The 23,072-nt window shown below is 37.8% G+C and overlaps 1 protein-coding gene across 2 annotated transcripts in view; it reads left to right on the plus strand.

The window, feature by feature from the left end:
• Nucleotides 1-23,072, plus strand: part of LOC150076165 (dolichyl-diphosphooligosaccharide--protein glycosyltransferase subunit 1) — a 184,023-nt gene that overhangs the window by 19,912 nt on the left and 141,039 nt on the right. The window contains exon 2 of one of the 2 annotated variants that reach the window (XM_090388201.1): nucleotides 8,254-8,301. In XM_090388201.1, the coding sequence (XP_090244327.1) occupies nucleotides 8,254-8,301 (48 nt within the window). Of the gene's footprint in view, nucleotides 1-8,253; nucleotides 8,313-23,072 lie in introns of both variants that reach the window. The other variant, XM_090388200.1, reaches the window with a different exon arrangement.

Raw genomic sequence — 23,072 nt, forward strand, 5'->3', positions numbered from 1 at the left:
CTCATTGCACTTCTCTGTACTCTTTCCAGCAGCTCTAAATCCTTCCTAAAATGAGCCCCCCAGACCTATATTCAGTACTCTGTGTGACCTGACCATTGCATTATACAAAGGAATAATTGCCTCCTTGTCCCTGCTAGCAAAATTCCTGTATATCATTGACAAGACCTGCTCTGGCAGCCTGTCTGCACTGCACAATTACCCTCAGGTCTTTTTCATTTCCACTACACTGAGTGTAGTACTGCACAGTTGGTATGTTACTTAGATGTTGGTATGTTGCTCAGAAAATTTCATATCTGACTGCACAATTACCCTTAGATCTTTTTTATTCTTAGCTACTCTGAGTGTAGTACTGCACTGTTGGTATGTTACTCTGGAGTTACTGCTACACATATGCAGTACTTTGCATTTGTCAACATTAAACTACAGTTGGCACTTCTCAACCCATCTGCCCAACTTTTCTAGATTCTGTTGCAGCAGCGTATTGTCATTAACAACCATTCCAGCCTTCATATCATCTGCAAACTTGGACATTAATCCTGATGTATATATCATTGATAAATATAGAAAACAAATGGATTCCACTAATAACATTAGTCCACAAAGAGCATTGTCCATTGATTACCACCCTGTCTTCCCCCGCTCAACCATCCCTTTATCCATAGCAGCAACTTGCCCTTAATGCTATACTGTTTCAGTTTGTACAGCAGTCTTTTATTTGTAACAGTATCAAAAGCCTTCCTGAAATCTAAGTATACAGTATCAGAATTTTGTTTTTTGCATCCAGTTCCATTGTGACCATATCTTAATATCCAGTGAAATTGGATAGACATGACTTCCCCTTCACAAAACCATGCTGTGGTTGAACTATAACTGCAGTCTTGTCTAGATGACCCAGCATTGCTGGGTCATCTAGACAAGGGGGAAGTTAAAATCCCTCATAAGACATTCTTGTTTACTAGCCCACTCTATTTCTCTGTACAGTTGTTCATTGTACTGATCAGAATCATTAGGTCTATAACACACTTTTACCCTGATTTTTGCTTTCCCAGTGCTTATGTCACACCAAACTGACTCAACATTGTACTGTCCACCCATGTCAACTGGATGCACTGCCTTAGATTTTTTCTTAATTAACAGCATAACCCCTTCTCTCTTACAATCCTGTCTATCCTTTCTGTACACTTTGAATTCCCCAAATTACAATTCTACATTCCTTATCTGTGTGACACCACATTTCTGATATCCCAACAATATCCGCCTTTGATGTCTTGACCAGCACTTCAAATTCATCAAATTTATTTACTTTATTCCTAGCATTGGGGTACATGCACCTGTTCTTACTCCTAGTTACCCTCACACAGCTCATGTATTTACTGGTTTCGTGATGACTCCCAGAAGTTCTTGAAATCTCTAGCACCTTGCTTTCCATGCAAGTTGCTCATTCCAGTAGAGGCAGTGCAGAATCACTTTTACCTCTGCCCATGGCTGCTGTTAATCTATTAGTCTGTGAATTCCCCAAAACTAGAAGTTTTCTGACACAACTAATACTGCCTCGATAGCATGAGCAAATATTCTTGCGAATTTTGTATTTAAGTGTATCTCATCCATGTAGAAGCAGGCTCTACTGTTAACATGCACAGACCATGCTGAAAAAATTCTGCTCCATGAGCTTGCACAATCTCTCTGGGGCAAATTGATTGACAAGGCTCTCATTATATACTCCCTTCTATCATGCTCGGCAGAATTACAGATACTTTCAAATTAACCCTAACTCACGACTTTTTTACAACATTTACCTGTACTTGTTAATTAACTCTACACTTCTCCTACTCTTAAATATCATTGTTGACAATGTGTACACAATATCGCCTTTTGTGCCATTAAAAGATATCTGCTCTACAATGTTATCAACTTTTGCACCTGGCTGACATACCCTGGTCCTATTCCACATATCCTTTTTTCACAATATATTTCTATTTCTCTGACAGTAGAGTCACTGACAGTAACTCAGTGTTCTGATGTCTAAATATGAGAATTTGAAGAGTAAGATAGATGCCCTTGAAGGATTAAAATGGGGCCCATCAAGCTCTCAGCTGCCCAACTCAACACAAGAGCTCACTCTTGTGCATCAGGCAACTCACCAGCAACTTTTAAGGAAGAATGCCACTGTGTTGCCTGATGGCACACACAAGTGAGCTCTGGCATTGAGTTGGGCAGCTGAGAGCTTGATGGACTCCTATTTTAATTCCTTCAAGTGCATCTATCCTACTCTTCAAACTCTCATAGACATCAGAATGCTGAGTTGGCACCTAATTTCTTCACACTCTTCTTCCACTATCCTGACTATCTCAGTATCTAAAACGGTGTAGGTCTAAAATGGTACAGCTCTAAAACAGTGTTCGCAGGCCGGTCGCTAGTTAGTCCACCGGACCAAACCTATTGGTAACTCTCTAGGAGACTTCCGGATCAGCTAGTGTATAATCTTGCTACATCTATTCTGCCAGATAGTGACTGGAGGGAGTCCGAGTAGTGTGTATGCGGGGAGCATTGCCGAGGCCACGTTATGTCAAGGATCTGGGTATATTCTTACCATGTGTACGCCATATCCGGTGCCTCTGTAGCCAGGTGGGCAGGAGCAGCAGTGCGTAGCACACGCTTCTTGATTAGACCGGGGTTCGAGCCCGTGAGCACCAAATACAAAGGATGCGGAAAGGTCAGGGAATGACCACCGCATATCCCTGGAGCAATATGGCCTTAGTTGCTAATGCTCCTAAAAACCAAACAAACAAACGCCATATCCAAAAATTTCATTACTTCATACAGCATGTCCCAACCACTTTTTCTTACTATTGAATACACCATGAACTGTCAAACTAATAGAGCAAGCTTATCTGCGAAAAGATCTAAACCTCCCAAGCACTTCCTAATTCATTTCACAAATATACGTGGTCTCAACGATGTCCATTTCCACTTGCAATCTGCCAAACCTCATGTACTTTTTCTGACAGAATCTCAGTTCTCGGTTGATTCAACTACTGCTCATCTCAGATGCCCAAATTATTTGCTGTATGATTCCTTTCGCCTCAAAGGTGGTACTTGTGCATATGATATTCCCTGTCAGAGACTTAGCAATTTGGAATCTCCTCTCTTTGATCTTATCTGGCTTAAAATCTCTCTACCTCATTGTGTCAAATTCATCTGTTGTCTCTACCGTTCTCCCAACTCCACTAATCACTTGGAGCTCTTTGACTTCCTCTCTTTGCAACTTGACTTTCTCCAGTCCAACTTTCCTAACAGTGAGGTAATTTTCCTTGGTGATTTTAATGTTCACAACTCCAGCTGGCTTCCGTTTTCTAGTCACACCTACCCAGCTGGTCGAGATGCTCAGGCTTTTGCAATTACTAATGACCTTGCATAGATTGTTTATTTACCTACAAGAATGTCGGACAATCCTAATCATACAGCCAATACACTTGATCTTTTTCTCACAAACAACCCTTCTAAGTACACGTCCGAAATGAAAGGTCCTTTAGGCACTTCAGATCAGAACTTCGTGATTATCTCTTCTCCAATGGAACCTTTATCTCATGGCTATTCCCAACCTTGTGTTGTTTGGCATTACAAGAATGCAAAATGGGATGACCTGCAAGATTTCTTTTCTTCTTTTCCTTGGTCGGATTACTGTTTCAAAACTTGTGATGTCAACATTTGCTCAGATCGTGTCAGGGAAATTATTCTTGCAGGAATGGAATCCTTTATCCCACACTCCACTTTAAAATCTTGTCCTTTATCTAAACCTTGGTTTTCCAATAAATGTGCTAAGGCTGTTCAAGAGAAGAATGTTGCATATCATAATTGGCTTGTTTCTAATTCTTCAGTTTCATTTTCTGCCTGCACCAAAGCTTGCAACAATTGTAAAGCAGTTATTAATCAGTCCAAACTAGAGTTTGAACAGGCTAAGAGTAGAAAACTTGCTTCCTGCCTTAATGGTAGCTGAGTATTCTGGTCTCTTGCCAAAGCTATTGGCCGCAACTTTTTCCCATCTCTGCTCCCACCTCTGTCCAAACCAGATGGTTCTGTTGTCATTTCAGCCAAGGATAAAGCTGACTTGCTAGCATCCCATTTTTCTTACAACTCATGTATTAATGATCTTGGTAAAACACCTCCCACCATTCCCAACACGTTCCATTCAATGCGTCCTGTGGTTTTCCGTCAAAAGGGTGCCAGAAGTATTTTATCTAATCTTGATGCTAAGAAAGCTCCAGGTCCCGATGGTATTTCTCCACTTGTTCTCAAAACCTGTGCGCCTGAACTTACTCCTATTCTTTGCCGCCTGTTTTCACTTTCTTATTCCAAAGGTTCTGCTTGGAAATTTGCACATATCCAGCCAGTTCCTTAAAAGGGTGAGAAATCCCTCCCATCCAATTATCATCCCATTGCAATTACTTCTACTGTTTCTAAAGTAATGGAGAAATCAATTAACCGCCAACTCTTAAACTACCTAGAAACCTTCCATCTGATCAACGATTGCCAGTATGGATTCTGTTAGTGTCAATCCACTGGTGATATTCTGCCTTATGTTACCCATTTATGGACTAATTCAGTGGAAAGGTTTGGTGAAACACAAGTAGTTGCTCTTCACATCTGAAAGGCTTTTGATCCTGTTTGGCATAAAGGTCTTCTTAACAAGCTTCCATCTTATGGTTTGCCAACTGTTTTTAGTAACTGGTTATCCATTTTTCTCTCTGATCACCCACTGAGGGTGATGTTAGATGGCTGTCTGTCTTCTAACTTCTCCACTAATGCCGGTGTCCCCCCCAAGGTTCAGTTCTTTCCCCCACTTTTTTCCTCTTGTATATTAATGACCTTCTTCCATTGACTGGAAATCCTATCCATAGTTTTGCTGATGATAGCACATTGCATTCCACTTTCCATTTTGAGAAACCTTGCCCTGCTCAATCAGCTTCAACTTCTTGAAAATCTGCTACCAATTCCTTAAATGCTGATCTTCAGGTAGTTCTCCTGTGGGGCCAAGATAACTTAGTTGATTTCAACCCTTATAAAACTCAGTCTTGTCTTATATCCAGCAAAAAGGATTCTTCTGCTCCTATGCTTATCTTTAGTGACACTCCGATTTCTAGGCAAAATTATATATCTTTTGGGGATTACCCTGACTTCTAATCTCTCTTGGCACAAGCACATTACAAATATTGCTTCTTCTGCATCTAAAAAACTTGGTTTTCTCTTTCGCTCTTGGTGTTACTTTTCTTCCAAACAGCTGCTCACTCACTTTTCTTCCAAACAGCTGCTCACTCTGTATAAATCGCAAATCCGCCCTGCCATGGAATATTGTTCCCACATCTGGGGGTGGTGCTCCCAAAACCTCTCTCAGGCTTCTTGGTTCCATTCAGAAGTGGGCAGTTAGGTTAATTAATGACTCATCTCTAACAGAGTCTCTCCACTATATTTGGAGAGACTTGATAATCCACTATATTATCAAGTTGGCTTCTATAATTCCCGCTCTCCCTTTCAAAACAGTCCGAACCCATGCTGCCACCAGTCAACATCCATTTACCGTCCAACTTCAAACTCAGAACCAGCTTTTCATCTTCCTCGTTTATTCATTCAACTGCTGTTTTCTGGAACAACCTTCCTTCATACATATTTCCTGAAAATTACAGAAGTTCAAGTCCAATGTCAACAAATCTTCTTTCGTCTTCTCAACCTCCAACCCAAGCATGGTACTAAGTACTATAGGTTCTAACACCTCGTGTTTGGGGTTTACATAAAAAAAAAAAAAAAAAAAAATCTGAAAATGGATTTATCACCGAATTTGGAATTTCCATCAAAAAATGGCTTCATTTCACTTAGACATCTTTATGCAGCAGCATATCCAAATGGTCACAAATAACTTGCAGATCATCACCTTGCATTCCACCTTTCTCTCTGCCTCAGAAAGTCTCGGAAATTGTTATAGCTCACGATGGCCTGTATTGCACTTAAATAGAGTTTGGTCTTAATAAGATTGACCTAATTTCCTTGCAACTGCAAATTCATTTCATTGAACTTTGCAGATAGTTCGGATAAATAAGCAGTCATGCCTGATTTCTTTGAATTCATCACTGAGCACAGCAATGAGGTGATCTGATTGAGGTGTATAAAGCCTTGAATGGTTTGGGCCAGCTCAGTGCTGATGGGATTCTTCCTCTTGCTCAGAATAATCGCCTGAGAAGGCATAAATTCAAATCGAGGAAAGTCAGTTGTAGGATAGATGTGCGGAAGTTTGCCTTTAGCTAGCGGTTGGTTGATTGCTGGAACAAACTTCCATCTGTCGTTGTAGAAGTTGATAGCTTAAATAGATTCAAGGCAGAACTAGACAAACATTTTAAGCGAGTAGATGGGTGAAATGAGAAGGATTTGTGTTTTTTTTTTTTTTTTTTTAGTTGATGCTACATAAGCTTGCTTTCTTGCATCATGTGCCTTTGCTAATGCTAATACATTTGTGTTCAGAAAACTCTACAATAGTTTCAAAAGGTCATAAAAGCATCTCACACAGTTGCCTTTTGATAGCCAATGAACTTCAGTAAGAAGCAACCAATGTTCAGAATTGTCATCATTCTGAAAACAGAGCTTCCAGAATAATCAATGATTTAAAGCACAGGGTTTAATTTTATTCACTGCAGTAATGACACTGTATAATTAATTGTGGACGTGATTACTAAGGTTTTTAGCAAGCAGGTGTTGGCGATGTATGACACAGTGAATAGTAAAGACATTTGTCACAACTTTTTAAGTAAGAAACACACATCTGGTAGCTACAAGTCATTGATGGTGCTCCATCACTTGCACAAGCAAGTATGCTAATAAGAATGTCCTTGTTTTTGATGAACTGCTCAACAACATGAAATATCGGTTTTCCTTTAGTATCTGTTTTTAGTTGTCTTGCATTTAACTTTTGAGTCAAACTTTCATCTTTTATATAGCATGCATAAGTGAGAATCAGTGTCATTGCCTAGCAAAGTTGGTTCATTTAGCCATAATGCAAATTATTTTCACCTTAGTATGTTGCGAAATGTATCTTTTTCAGCCATTTCATCTATTCTTCTTTGCACTGAATTGTTGCTGAGAGGAATTAGATTGTGGTGATTTATGCGAAAAAATTATACACAGAACTTCACTAACTGCTGCCATGGGTTGTTCACAGTTATATGTGGCTTTTTTGGACTTAGCAATCAACAAGGAAATGTTGTATGATGCACCAAACCATTAGTGTTTTGTTGTGAAATATTGCAAAACATGCTTGACAGTGACCACGTTTGCAATTTGTCACAAAAGTGATTGAAAAAAAGTTAAGCAATTGTCTGCCTTGTCAGGATGTTTTTTCTTCAAAAGTTCATCCAGTGTGGAAGGCTTCATTGCCTCATTAGAAAAGACATTTTCACATATTAAGCATGTTGACAGCTGTTGATTTATTGGTGCTGGTATGAATCCATACTTCAGATATTCCAAACTATATTGTCTACATTTCGTCTTTGGGCAGCTGAGATGAGCAGTGGTTGAATCAACCGATAACTGAGATTCTGTCAGAAAAAGTACATGGTGTTTGGCAGACTGTAAGTGGAAATACAGTATATGTTATTAAAAAAATTACAGTATGTGTTAATTAAAACATAAAAGCTGAAAATATTTCATTCTTACCCATTTTACTTTCAAAAGGTGATACTTTTTTTTGAAGTCACAAAAAAGTTTGTAAGATCATGATATGAGTTTGTGAACTAAATATCTGGTATCAAATATTTTTTGTGTATGGGATCAAAAGTTTTCATCAACTGGGAGCTCACCGAGATCATGCTAACTACCCTAACTTTGATCTTTGGTTATTAAATGGTTTATTTTTTTTTTAAGAAGTGCTTCAGGTTTGAAAGTTATTTTTTGTGAGATTTGTAATAGTGTCACATATCATATGATTACTCTTTAAGAATGTTTTTTTTTTTTTTTTTTTTCCAGTAATTAAGAGTAAATTCTCTAAAATATAACCATTTATTTAGAAGTATCTGCTTTAATTTAGTGTTATGTCTTGCGTGTGTTATTTGATGTAGAAATTATAAAACCTTTTTTTTATGTACTCTCTCTGTATATATATGGATAGACAACATTTTAAAAACTGAAAATGAATGCCCAGGATTTGGTTGTATTATAGTTTTTTTACAGAAGTGGTGACAGCCTTTTTTTTTTTTGTTTGTTCTACTATAGAGCCTTGAAGATGGAAGAACTAGCCTTAAAGTTACTGAAACACCAGTTGTTGAACACAAGTAAGCAGTATGACCTGTTTTGTTGGGTCTTTATTTTCTGCATATACTTGGAGAAAAGTTTTGTATTCTTTAAAAATTATAGTTTGCTGAAATTAGAATGTATTTGTTATTGATGATTGTTGTTTTTAGTTTATTTTCCTCAGTTTTCATTATACATATTTCAAGATGAATTCTGAAATTATTTGCAGACAAACTCTAAATGTGGAAAATAAAAATACAAAAAAGTGAAGAAAAATAATTTACTTTTTTAGTAAAATATTGCTGTGTTAATAGTTGAGTTTAGTATGCTCAAGTGATGCAAGGAAGGAAGCTGATATGTAATGGCTGATATATAATTTTTATATAATGGTTGATAGCATCAGCCATTATATATAAAAAAAAAAAAAAAAAAAAATCAACTTCATTTGTCCAGTAGCCCTTCTAACAGTCAGTTAATCATCTTGTTTGAAGGTAAATTTCTGCACATCTGTCCTGCAACCATCCTTTTCCAATATAAATTTTCTCTGCTAACGGCATCCTTATACAAGAGTAAGGATGCGATCAGCATCCAGTTAATCAACCCATTTATTGCCTGAAACACTTAAATTGGGTCTCCTTGTAGATGCCAACAGTATTTAACACCACAGTATTTAAGGAACTCTTCTTCCTTTTCTAAAAGTTCCCATTTCTGCCTATGGCTGGTCTTGTTGTTTTCATTCCATTCCATTCCTTCCAACAGATTTACATCCTTCCTAAAATAAGGCTTCCAAACCTGTATGCCATCTTCAAGGTGCAGCCTAATTTTTATCATTATATAGAATGGGATAATCACTGCTTTGTCCTTGCTGGCAGAAATTCTGTATATCACTGATAGAACCCCACGAGCTGTTTTGGCAGCCTGTGTACACTGTTTAGAGAGCTTTAGGTCAAACTGTACAGTTACTCCTCCCCAGGCTTTTTTTTCATTCCCAAATATTTTCAGTTTTTAACCACCCAAATGATATGTTATGAAGTACAGATTTACTGAGGTGCAGTAGCTTACAGTTGCTCAAGAACACCAAGGTTGCAGTAGATCCTGGAACAGTCCAATTACAGTAGAACTTCGATTGTCCTCACCCTATTTACTGTCAGTCTCTGTTAACTGTCACTTAACCCCACTATGCCATAATGCATTATGATGTTGGCATCATATGTAACTCAGTCTTTGTTTACAACTCACAGTATATGGTTGTACTTTAACCTCTTGTTTAATATTTTAATAATTTCTATTTAGTAAATCCATTGAAATGACAGAAAAACATAAGCGAGTAGTGTTGGGATTATCACAAAAAATAAATTGAAATAATCAACTGTCTAAGAAATGGTGAAAGTGCTACAAGTATAGCATTGGTTTATGGAACAGGAAGAACAACAGTAAATGATATAGTGTGTGATGCAGACAAAATTTAAAATCACGTGCCAAAAACGGAAACCACTGATGGTAATGTTAAAAGTCGTAAAACAATGAAGCTTGCTAAAAATGAACAATTGGATACTGCAATGTTTCAATGGTTTGTTCAAAAACGTAGCCAAGGAATTCCATTGTTGGGACCTATTATAATCAAAAAAGCCATTGAAATCAATAAAAAACTAGGCGGTGATCCTTCATTCAAGGCAATTTGTCCAACCATTCATCGGATGGTTGGACAAATTTAAATTTCACCATGGTATTCGACAGTTGTCAATCCAGGGTGAGAAGTTAAGTGCAGATAATGCAGCAATTTTTGTTTATCATGAAAAACTACAGAAGGAAATAGCTAGTCCAAGTTTGGTTAAAGACCAAATATACAACTGCGATGAGACTGCCCTTAATTGGAAGGCACTACCTCAAAAGACACTGGCCTTGATGACTGAACACATGACACCGGGATTTAAGATGCAAAAAGATCACATCACTATAATGGTGTGTGCTAATGCCATCAATAGTTATAAATTGCCTTTGGTTGTTATAGAAAAACCAAAAAAAGCCTAGATCATTTAAAATGTTAATTTAAGTGCTTTGCAATTAAATATTTCTCACAAAACAACTCGTGGATCAGCCAAGATATATTTCATGATTGGTTTCATAAAATAATTGTACCATGTGTAAGATCATATTTGGCATCAAAAGGTTTACCACTTATGCAATGCTACTGCTGGACAATGTGACTACTCATCCCATACACATGTGCTTTAAAAAGCGATGATGGCAAAATATCATGCCATCATCGAACTTGGGTTGGGATTATTATTATTACTACTACTACTAGCCACATAGTGCAAGGAAGCCTGAGGCTTATGCTGCACCAGCTAAAAAAAAAAAAAAATTTCCAAGTTACCCAGAGAGAGAGAGAGAGAGAGAGAGAGAGAGAGAGAGAGAGAGAGAGAGAGAGAGAGAGAGAGAGAGAGAGAGAGGGGGAATCACCAAGAAGAGAAGAATGGTTATATCCAGCTCAGGACCCTGGGTGTGCCAAGCTCATACTCACCAGATGTGAGCCCCTGGGGCTCACCGTACTTACCCTTAATATCTTCATAAATACTTCTTGCTTTTGCTTGGTAATGAAGACTGGTCATTAGACTCAGGGGCACTCACTTCTGAATCTGATTTTCTATCCATATTATTAACAGCTGTTCCATCTTTGATATAGCACCTGAACACTGTTTTGTGATCACTGTTGATCTTAAGTGCGTTGATCCTTTGACGTGTTCTTTTATATGCGTACTGTCCCTTAAAATAGTATTCACTGTTGAAGCAGCAAGACCTAATTCACTTGCAATAGATGACAAACTTTGTCCTGCTTCGTACTTCTTAATAATTTTCATCTTTATTTCTAAATCAATTTTGTTTTGTTTCCTGGCACTACCACCAATTGCACTTTTCGTTGGTCGCTTTCCCTTCATCATTGTAATACTTAAATAGGAATGAAGAGAAGTTTCCGAAAATTTGTTTTTTATATGATTGAAGATTTCTGTGAAGGGGAACACATTTCACCATAACAGCTTACAAACCCAAAAAATTGCAGTTATTGGTATTATCGCAAATGCAGTAAGATCGAGTTTACTACTTGTTTATAATTAGATGCACTAACAGAAAAGCCCAATAAATGGGAAAGTGTAAATTGTTTTTTGGTCATTACTTTAAGAAACGTGCTTTAGAAAAATATCACAAATGCGTTTTCAAAATTAATTCTTATAACGGGAATATATGATAACAATATGAAAGTGTATTGCAATATACATTATAAATAAGACCTTTCAGAGAGATAAATAGCTTAGTAATATACCAAAATTTTCAACTTCCAAGGACTTAGAACGAATTACAAAAAAAAAAAAAAAAGAAAAACCCTCAAATTATTGAGTTCACATTACGATATTTTCATGATACCTCCATTTTTATTCCTATGGGATGCAAAATACGTTTCCATGATTTAAATTTGCACCAGCTGGCAAAAACTTAAGTAAAGTTGAATTTCCGTAAGTCGGGGAGTTCCTGCATTCATTCAAAAACTTGTTTCGGCAGAAAATAAATTAGATTAGATAGAATTTTGGAAAAGCTACATTATAAAAGACTCAAATTTTCAATGTTGCTGATGCCTGGAATGATGTTCCAGTTCAAACAATACAAAGAAGCTGGAATAAGTTGTGGCCAGAAATATATTCAACTAATACAGAAACCATTCCAAAAGAAATTGAAATTTTGCATTTATGTTGGAATGTGTCTGGTTTTAAAAATATTTTGATGGAGGAAGTAAATGATTGGCTGGATATGTGCAAAATGGAAGTCTGATGCGAAATTTTAGACAACGATGAAATTGGGCAAAGAGTGATAATTTCGGATGATTCTGAAATTAAAGAAGAAAAAAAAGCTGCTGCTGATGGAACAACAAACATAATTGGCCACTGTGAAGCTGAAACTACGTTGTCAAAGTGTATTGAGTACTTTTAGGTACAAGAAGCAGATGCTACAGGAGTGTTACTTTTGAGTAAAATTCTTAAAATTGCCTCCCAAAAGGCTGGAGGGATAATGAAACAAAAGAAATTGACCGACCTTTTTAGAAAAGAAATATAATTATGTAATTTTGTTTTCTTGTAAATTTTTTATGACGTTACTACACCAATGTAAGTCAAAATATTAAAAATAGGTATGTATGTATATATTTGTACTATGATTTTTTGATTACCTAGTGAAAAATAAATAATTAAAAGTTTAATTAAATTTCATTAGGTTATATAATAAAATAAACAAGTTAGATGAACCGGTCTATTGTATGTATAATGGTTTTAATGTACATATTCTATTATCTGTCTATTCGATTATCTGTCATGGTCTCTGTCCCATACCCTGGCGGATAATTGAAATTCTACTGTATTGTTGACCCAAAGCTCCTGTAATCTTATTTTTAGAGCTTCTAAAAATATGTGTACCAGGGCCCCAGACTACCTAAAACCATCATCAACATATATTTATCAGTGTTGAACCTCAACTTGAAAAATAACAGACTTGACTAAAATTAGGAAGAAGGCTTTTCAGAAATTCAGAGGATTCATCTGATTACTGGAAAACTCAGACTAAGTCTGAAGAGTTGGTGATTATACAAATGGCAAAATTCTTAATGACCCAATATAGGTTGCTAATAAACTGAATAAATATTCTGTTTGTACATTAACACATGACATTTTTAGGAATGGAAATACCAAAAGTATACATAATTCCAACTGGGAATTAAATGAATTTATGGTAACCGAAAGGAGGCAGTAAGAGAAATAGTTGAAGCTTAAAGAAAATAAGGGATCTAAGGCTAATGGAATCTATTCAGTTATGTACTGAGTGGCTTTTCATTACATAGACATACCTAATAGCAAGTAGATTCCCCATAGCCTTCACAAAAGCATGGATTTATTGTGGCATAGACTCAACAGGGGGCATTGAATTTGTGTCGGACCTCAACTGTCATTTTTCAGCCATCTGTCTAATTTATCCAGGTCTTGTTTAAGTGTATGCTTGTATACACTTAAACAAGTGTACATGAATTTATACTTGCATGTATACCAATTCTAGGAGTATAGTAAATAAATTTGATGAATTTGAGGTGCTGGTGAAGACATCGAAGGCTGATTCTGTTCAGATATCAGAGACATGGTGTCACACAGAGATAAGGAATGCAGAATTGGAGCACTGGGAAAACCAAGTTAAGAGTAGGAGTGTGTTATAGGCCTAATGATTCTGATGATCACAACAAACAACTGTACAGAGAAATAGTGGGCCAGTAAATCAGATTGTCTAATAATGAGGGATTTTAACATTCCCAGGTAGACACTGGAACTTGTGTGTTGGTCACTTACACACTAGCAAGACTTTTGTGGATTTATTGGATGATTGATGTGTACAGCAGCATGTTCAAGAGACAATCAGAGGGAGTAATACTTTCTATCTGATTATCAGCAGTGATTATTCATGCATTAAGTTTCTGCTTATAAAGGAACGAGTAGGTGGCAGTGATCACAGTGTACTGATGTAGGATTTACTCAAAGATGTAATTTCCCTATTCCCTGGGATATAAGGGAAGGGGTTTTGCTTTTGTAAAGGTAACTACAGTGGTTTCAGACAGTTTTTTAAATTCTATACAGTGGGACCAACTGGTCGTTACCAACAGCAAATTCTGAATGGGAAGCATTCAAGGAATTAATTGTGGAAGCTATTAGGCTTTTCATACCAACTAAGAAATACTGTTCAAGGTTTAGGCCTAAATGGATGTCAAATGAACTAATGAGACTCATGGCAGAGAAGAAAAAAGCATGGAATGCATATCAATTATCAAGAGACACAGATATAAGATAGTCACAAAGGACGTTAGGCAAGCAAAGGCAGATTACTATAAATATTTTGCAAAGGATGCAAAGAAAAACAGTAAAGACTTCTTTACTTATGTAAGCTCTAGAAGGAAGGGAACAAACCAGATTGGTTCACTTGATATTGAAGGTTCGATTGTGGAGGATTCTGCTCAAGTAGTTGACAAATTGAATGAGTATTTTGCATCTACATTCACACATGAGGAATTCTGTAGGGAAGTGGATGCCAGAGGCTTATCAGACTCTAACAGGGAGTTAAATTATTTTGTAATAACTGAGAGCAAAGTGGAGGAGAAATTGCTGAAGTTAAAACATATGGCAAGGCACCTGAGACAGTAGTAGTAGTAGTGGCATGTGATGCAAGAAAGAAAGTGTATAAGCTTATGCAGCATCAGCCAAAAAAAAAAAAAAATCACACCATTCCCTTCAAATGCCTGTCCAGTTCCTACTTAAATTTATTTAACCTATCAACTTCCACAACGACAGATGGAAGTTTGTTCCAGCAATTAACCACCCGCTGGCTAAAGGCAAAATTCTGCACATCTATTCTACATCTGTCTTTTCTTAATTTGAATTTATGCCCCTTTAGGTTTGTAATCTGAACAAGTGGAAGGATTTCATTAGAATTCAGCGTGCTCAACCCATTCAAGGCCTTATACACCTCAATCAGATCACCGCGCAGGTGCCTAGTCTCCAGCCACTGCAATTTGCAGAACTTAAGCCTCTCTTGCTAAGAGGATCCCTTCATTCCCCTCACCAATCTTATTGCCCTTCTCTGTACATGCTCAAGCACATCTACATCCTTCCTAAAATGAGGCCTCCAGACCTGTACGCAGTACTCAAGGTGTGGCCTGACCATTGCCTTATACAGAGGGACAATCACTCCTTTTCCCTGTTAGCAAAATTCCTATATATCATTGACAAAACCCCATGACCTGCCCTGGCAGCCTGTCTACACTGGTCAGAAAACTTCATATCTCACTGACTGCACAGTTACTCCCAGTTCTTTTTCATTTTCTACCACCTTAAGTGGTAGAAAATGAAAAAAACTGAAAAAATGAAATATGCCACACAGTTGGTACGTTTCTCTGGGGTTACTTCTATCCATATGCAGTACTTTGCATTTGTCAAGGTTAAACTTCAGTTGCCACTTCTTAGCCCATCTGCCGAAATTATCTAGATCCTGTTGCAGTAGCACAATGCCATTACTGTCATTAACAACCCTGCCAACCTTTGTATCATCTGCAAACTTTGACACTAAGCCTGATATACCTTCATCAATATCATTGATAAATACACAAAACAGCAGTGGGCCCAATACCAAACCCCGTGGGACTCCACTAATAACATTAGTCCATTAAGAGCAGCACCGATTAATTACCACCCTCTGTCTTCTCCCACTCAACCATCCTTTTATCCTTTATCCTTTATACAATAGTCTTCCATGCGCAACAGTGACAAAAGTTTCCTGAAATTCAAATATATGATATCAAAATTATTTTTTGCATCCAGTTTCTTTGTAACCACTTCATAATATCCTATCAAATTTGTCAGACAAGACTTTCCCTTAACAAACGCATGGTGTGTCTGAATTATTGCTGCAGTCTTGTCTAGATGATCCAACAATGCATCTTTAACCGGTGACTCCATTATTTTACCTGGAACAGAAGTTAAACTAACTGGTCTGTAATTACTCGTGTCACCCTTCGAATCCCCCCTTTGTGAATTGGGGATACATTTGCACATCTCCAGTCCATGGGGACCTCCCCTGAGTCCAAGGATGCTCTCATAATTATGGTTAAGGTTTTGCTTAGTTGCTTTGCTGCCTCCTTTAATATAAGTGGATAGATCCCATCCACCCCAGGTGCCTTTCTTATGTTTAACTTCAACAATTTTTCCTCCACTTTGCTCTCTGTTATTACAAAATCATTAAGCACCCTGCTACAATTTGATAACCTTCTGCCATTTTCAAACCTTAATAACTCCATGTGTGAATGTAGATGCAAAATACTTATTCAGTTTTTTTTGCAGATGAGATCTATTCAGTTATATTAAAGGAGGCAGCAAAGGAAGTAAGCAGGCCGTTAGCCATGATTATGATGGCATCCATGGACTCGGGGAAGGCCCCCACAGATTGGAAATGTGCAAATGTATCTCCAATTCACAAAGGGGGGATTGAACGGTGACACAAGTAATCACAGACCTGTTAGTTTAACTTCTGTTCCAGGGGAAATAATGGAGTAACTGCTGAAAAAAAAGTACTGCAGGATCATCTAGACAAGACTGTGGTTATTATTCAGACACAACATGGGTTTGTTTGTTAAGGGTAGTCTTGTCTTACCATTGGATATTATGATGTGGCCACAAAGGAATTGGATGCAAAAAAATGATGTTGATATCATATACAGTACTTGAATTTTAGCAAAACTTGATACTGTTGCACATGGAAAAGTACTGTACAAGTTGGAGCAGTATGGCATTAAGAGCAAGTAGCTACAATGGATAAAAGAATGATTGCTTTGGAGAAGACAGGGAGTGGTAATCAATGGACACTGCTCTTCATGGACTAATGTTGTTGGAGTTCTCTAAGGAGCCATGGTGGGCCCATTGTTATTTTCTGTATTTATAAATGATGTTGATGAAGGTATATCAGGCTTTATATCCAAGTTTGCAGATGATACGAAGGTTGGTAGGGTTGTTAATGACAGTAAGGACAGTAGGCTACTACAACAAGATCTAGAAAAGTGAGCAGATGGACTGAAAGGTGGCAACCGAAGTTTAACATTGACAAATGCAAAGTACTGCATATGGGTAGCGGTAACCCCAAAGTAACATACCAACTGTGTGGTACTACACTTGGGTAGTGGAGAATGAAAAAGACCAGGGGGAGGGGGATTTGTGCAGTCAAATATGAAGTTTTCTGAGTAGTGCATACAGGCTGCAATGATATATAGTAATTTCACTAACAGGGATAAGGAGGTGATAATTCCCTTGTATAAGGCAGTGGTCAGGCTACACCTTGAGTACTGCATACTGGTCTGGAGGCCTCATTTTAAGAAAGATGTTGCACTACTAGAAAGAGTATAGAGAAGCACAATGAGATTGTGAGTGGAACAAAGGGTTCCTGTTACCAAGATAGGTTAAAATTCTGCAAATTTCGGCATCTGGAGACTAGGTGCTTGCTAGGTGATCTGATTGAGGTGTATAAGGCCTTGATTGGTTTGAGCAAGCTCAATGCTCATGAGATTCTTCCTCTTGCTCAGATTCTGCATCTGAGGGGGCATAAATTCAAGTTGAGGATAGGCAGTTATAAGATAGATGTGCAGAAATTTGCCTTTAGCCAACAGGTGGTTGATTGCTGGAAGAAACTTCCATCTGTCATTGTGAAGTTAACAGCTTCAACAAATTCAAGTGTGAACTTGATAAAATTTTGGAGTGAATGGATGGGTGAAACAGGAAGGGGTTTTTTTTTTTTTTTTTTGATTGATGCTACAAAGCTTGCTTTCTTGCATCATATGCTTCTGCTAATGCTAAAGGGTCATATCTTATTACTGCCACTAACCACTTTGTTCATCTTTGTATTGTGAGCAACATTAAACTTATTGACTACATCGATATTGTTAATAAATATTAAAAACATTAAACCAATGGTGGAAGCCTACTCATAGTATTAGTAAGAGCAGTGGCAATTAATAACCACTCTTATTTCCCACCACCCGACCATCCCTATGTCTGTGGCAGTAACTTGCTCCCTGTGCCATACTGCTCTGATTTGTTTAGCAGTTCTTCATGTGGAACAATATTAAAAGCTTTTCTGAAGTATAAGTATTATGATGGATTTTTTTTTTTTGCCTCCAGTTCCTTTATGACTAACTAATCAGATTAGTCCGATAAGGTCTTTCCTAGATAGCTCCATGCTGTGATTGTCATATAACTGCATTCTTGTCAAAATGATCTTGCATTACTTTGACTCCATTATTTTGTTGGAGCAGAAGTGAGCTACAGGTCTGTAATTAATCAACTCTCCTTTCTTATTGAACAAGGAGATCAGCTGTCCTTTGTGAATAGGAAAGACACTTGTACATTTCCAGTCTGTTAGAACAACCTCAGAATCCATGGATGCTCTCGTTATTATAGCTAAAGGTTTGCTTACCCCTTTTGCTGCTACTGCTTTCAGTACACTGAACAGTCACTTTTATTAAGTATACCTCCCCTTTTCATGAATGGAACGATCACCAGTAACATACCAACTGTGTGGTACTACACTTAAGGTGGTAGAAAATGAAAAAGACCTGGGAGTAATTGTGCAGGCAGATATGAAGTTTTCTGAGCAATACAGACAGGCTGCCAAGGCAGGTTATGGGGTTTTGTCAATGATATATAGGAATTTTGCTAGCAGGGAAAAGGACGTGATTGTCCCTCTGTATAAGGCAATGGTCAGGCCACGCCTTGAGTACTGCGTACAGGTCTGGAGGCCTCATTTTAGCAAGGATGTAGATTTACTTGAGCGTGTACAGAGAAGGGCAACAAGATTGGTGAGGGGAATGAAGGGATCCTCTTATCAAGAGAGGCTTAAGTTCTGCAAATTGCAGTGGCTGGAGACTAGGCACCTGCGTGGTGATCTGATTGAGGTGTATAAGGCCTTGAATGGGTTGAGCACGCTGAATTCTGATGGGATCCTTCCACTTGTTCAGATTACGAACCTTGTATGTGTAAGGGGGCATAAATTCAAATTAAGAAAAGACAGATGTAGATTAGATGTGCGGAAATTTGCCTTTAGCCAGCGGGTGGTTAATTGCTGGAACAAATTTCTATCTGTCGTTGTGGAAGTTGATAGGTTGAATAAATTTAAGGAGGAACTGGACAGGCATTTGGAGGGAATGGTGTGATTTTTTTTTTTTTTTTTTGGCTGATGCTGCATAAGCTCATACATTTGCTTTCTTGCATCACATGCCACTACTACTACTACTACTACTACATTCATGTGTTTATACCATGTGATATAAAGCAGATACATAGCAAGAATGGATAAGACAGAAGATTTAAATGATTGTGATCAAGGTATAGTAATCCATGCTTGTGTTTGTATGGTGCACATTGGGATTCTTGATACCAGTGAAGCAACATTTGAGTGCTACAGGTTATCTGGAAATATTTTCCAACCACTTGTATGTGTATCTTGGAAACTGTAACCCCCTGAGCCTTTCATATATTACTGTCTAGGTTTATCAAAATTGATCTAATAACCAAATAAAATCTAGCCCACGGTTATCCGATTGTTGGAAACAATTTATTGATGCAGGTGGCCAGTGGAGGTTGAGAATACTTTTACAGGGTAACAAAGGCTACGGTTAGTCCACTAAAATTAGTACAACAGTGTCATCCAAAGAGGCATTTCAGAAAGCACAACTCATCATACCTTGTCATAGATGGGGTATCACAGTCAGTGACTGAACAAGGTTCCTCCCTTATAAACAACACAAGAAGTTTTGTTTACAGAATGCTCACAAGCATTAATGATGGAAAGTGGAGGATTAGAAAACTGAGGAGTTAAATGATTGCCAGGTCTGATGAATTAGTCTGTTTCAAGCTGTTTGTTTCCAAAATATTAAAATTCCAGAATTTTAATATTTTGGAAAATGATACAAGGAAGCAAACATATACAGCATCAGAGAAAAACAAATGCACACATTGCCCACCTCATCTGTCTATCCCCTCTAAAAATATGTCCAATTCTTCCTTAAATTTATTCAAACTACCTATTTCCACAACAACAAATGGTAGTTTGTCCAACAAACAATCACTTACTCTGGTTTTCACCTATCTGTCGTGCTGTCATCCTTTTTCAGTTTATTTCCCTTTTTGTGTCTGGTCCAGGAAAGAGGAAGAATACTATAATCATTAAATTTATTTAATCCATTTAAAGCTTGAAACCAGTGTTTCTCAAACTTTTCATTGTTGCAGCACACTTTTAAAGACACTAAAATTTTGCGGCACACTTTTAAAGATGCTGAAATTTTGCAGCACAATACAATCACTATTACACTTATATATATATATATATTTTTTTTTTTTTTATTATTTTTTTTTTTATTATTTTTTTTATGTAAACCCCAAACACAAGAGGTATTAGAACCTATAGTACTTAGTACTGTGCTTGGGTTGGAAGTTGAGAAGACGAAAGAAGATATATGTTGAAATTGAACTTGAACTTCTGTAGACTGTAATTTTCAGGAAATACGTATGAGGGAAGGTTGTTCCAGAAAATGGCAGTTGAATGAATAAACAAGGAAGATGAAAAGTTGGTTCTGTGAGTGTGAAGTTGGACAGTAAATGGATGTTGGCTGGTGGCTGCACGTGTTTGGACTGTTTTGAAGGAAAGAGTGGGAATTATAGAAGCCAATTCAGAAGAACTGTGCCTGTGGAAATATCTGTAGAAGAGGCATGCAGCAGAAACAGTAAGTTTATGAGACAGCGAGTGGAGAGACTCTGTTAGAGATGAACCATTAATTAACCTAACTGCCCTCTTCTGAATGGAATCAAGAAGCGTGAGAGAGGTTTTGGGGGCACCCCCCAAATGTGGGAACAATATTCCATGGTAGGGCGGAACTGCGATTTATACAGAGTGAGCAGCTGTTTGGAAGAAAAGTAACACCGAGAGCGAAAGAGAAAACCAAGTTTTTTAGATACTGAGGAAGCAATATTTCTAATGTGCTTGCACCAAGAGAGATTAGAAGTCAGGGTAATCCCCAAAAGAGATATATCATTTTGCCTAGAAATCGGAGTGTCACCAAAGATAATCATAGGAGCAGAAGAATTCTTTTTGCAAGATATAAGACAATACTGAGTTTTAGAAGGATTGAAATCAACTAAGTTGTTTTTGCCCCACTGAAGAAATACCTGAAGATCAGCATTTAAGGAATTGGTAGCAAATTTTCGAGAAGTTGAAGCTGATTGAGCAGGGCAAGGTTTCTCGAAATGGAAAGTGGAATGCAGTGTGCTATCATCGACAAAACTATGGATAGGATTTCCAGTCAATGGAAGAAGGTCATTAATATACAAGAGGAAAAGAGTGGGTGAAAAGAACTGAACCTTGGGGGACACCGACATTAGTGGAGAAGTTAGAAGACAGACAGCCATCTACCATCACCCTCAGTGAACAATCAGAGAGAAAACTGGATAACCAATTACAAAAAACCGTTGGCAAACCATAAGATGGAAGTTTGTTTAGAAGAACTTTATGCCAAATACGATCGAAAGCCTTTGAGATGTCAAGAGCAACTACTTGTGTTTCACTGAAACTTTCCATTGAATTAGTCCATAAATGGGTAACATAAGCCAGAATATCACCAGTGGATCGACACTGGCGGAATCCATACTGGCAATCGTTGATCAGATGGAAGGTTTCTACGTAGTTTAAGAGTTGGCGGTTAATTGATTTCTCCATTACTTTAGAAAGAGTAGAAGTAATTAGATGGGAGGGATTTGTCACCCTTTTTAGGAACTGGCTGGATATGAGCAAATTACTAAGCAGAAGAAAAAACACCTTTGGAATAAGAAAGTGTAAAAAGGCAGAAAAGAATAGGATTAAGTTCAGGAGCACAGGTTTTGAGAACAAGTGGAGAAATACCATCGGGACCTGGAGCTTTCTTAGCATCAAGATTCATCAAAATCCTTCTGACAGCCTTTTGACGGAAGACAGTAGGAGGCATTGAATGGAATATGTTGGGAATGGTGGGAGGTGTTTTACCAAGATCATTAATACATGAGTTGGAAGAAAAATGGGATGCTAGCAGGTAAGCTTTATCCTTGGCTGAAGTGACAACAGAACCATCTGGTTTGGACAGAGGTGGGAGCAGAAATGGGCAAAAGTTGTGGCCAATAGCTTTGGTAAGAGACCAGAATGCTCGGCTACCATTAGGGCAAGAAGCAAGTTTTCTACTCTTAGCCTGTTCAAAAACTCTAGTTTGGACTGATTAATAACTGCTTTACAATTGTTGCGAGCTTTGGTGTAGGCAGAAAATGAAACTGAAGAATTAGAAACAAGCCAATTACGAAATGCAACGTTCTTCTCTTGAACAGCCTTAGCACATTTATTGGAAAACCAAGGTTTAGATAAAGGACGAGATTTTAAAGTTGAATGTGGAATAAAGGATTCCATTCCTTCAAGAATAATTTCACTGACACAATATCAGCAAACGTTGACATCAGAAGTTTAGAAAGAGTAATCCGACCAAGGAAAAGAAAAGAATTCTCGCAGGTCATCCCATTTTGCATTCTTGTAATGCCAAACAACATGAGGTTGGGAATAGCCATGAGATAAAGGCTCCATTGGAGAAGAGACAATCACCAAATTTTGATCTGAATTGCCTAAAGGACCTCTCACTTCGGCCGTTTACTTAGAAGGGTTGTTTGTGAGAAACAGATCATGTGTGTTGGCTGTATGATTAGGATTGTCCAGTATTCTTGTAGGTAAATGAACAGTCTGTGCAAGGTCATTAGTAATTGCAAAAGCCTCAGCATCTCGAACAGCTGGGTCGGTGTGACTAGAAAACGGAAGCCAGCTGGAGTTGTGAACATTAAAATCACCAATGAAAATTACCTCACTGTTAGGAAAGTTGGACTGGAGAAAGTTGAGTTGCAAAGAGAGGAAGTCAAAGAGCTCCAAGTGAATAGTGGAGTTGGGAGAATGGTAGAGACAACAGATGAATTTGACACAATGAGGTAGAGAGATTTTAAGCCAGAGAACATCAAAGAGAAGAGATTCCAAATTACCAAGTCTCTGACAGGGAATATCAGAACGGACATATGCACAAGTACCACCTTTGAGGTGAAAGGAATCATACAGTAAGTAATTTGGGCATCTGAGATGAGCAGTAGTTGAATCAACCGATAACTGAGATTTGTCAGAAA

This window comes from Mastigoproctus giganteus, chromosome 13 (genome assembly GCF_048544385.1).
Source record: "Mastigoproctus giganteus isolate SK-2022 chromosome 13, ASM4854438v1, whole genome shotgun sequence".
In the NCBI taxonomy this organism is placed as follows: domain Eukaryota; kingdom Metazoa; phylum Arthropoda; class Arachnida; order Uropygi; family Thelyphonidae; genus Mastigoproctus; species Mastigoproctus giganteus.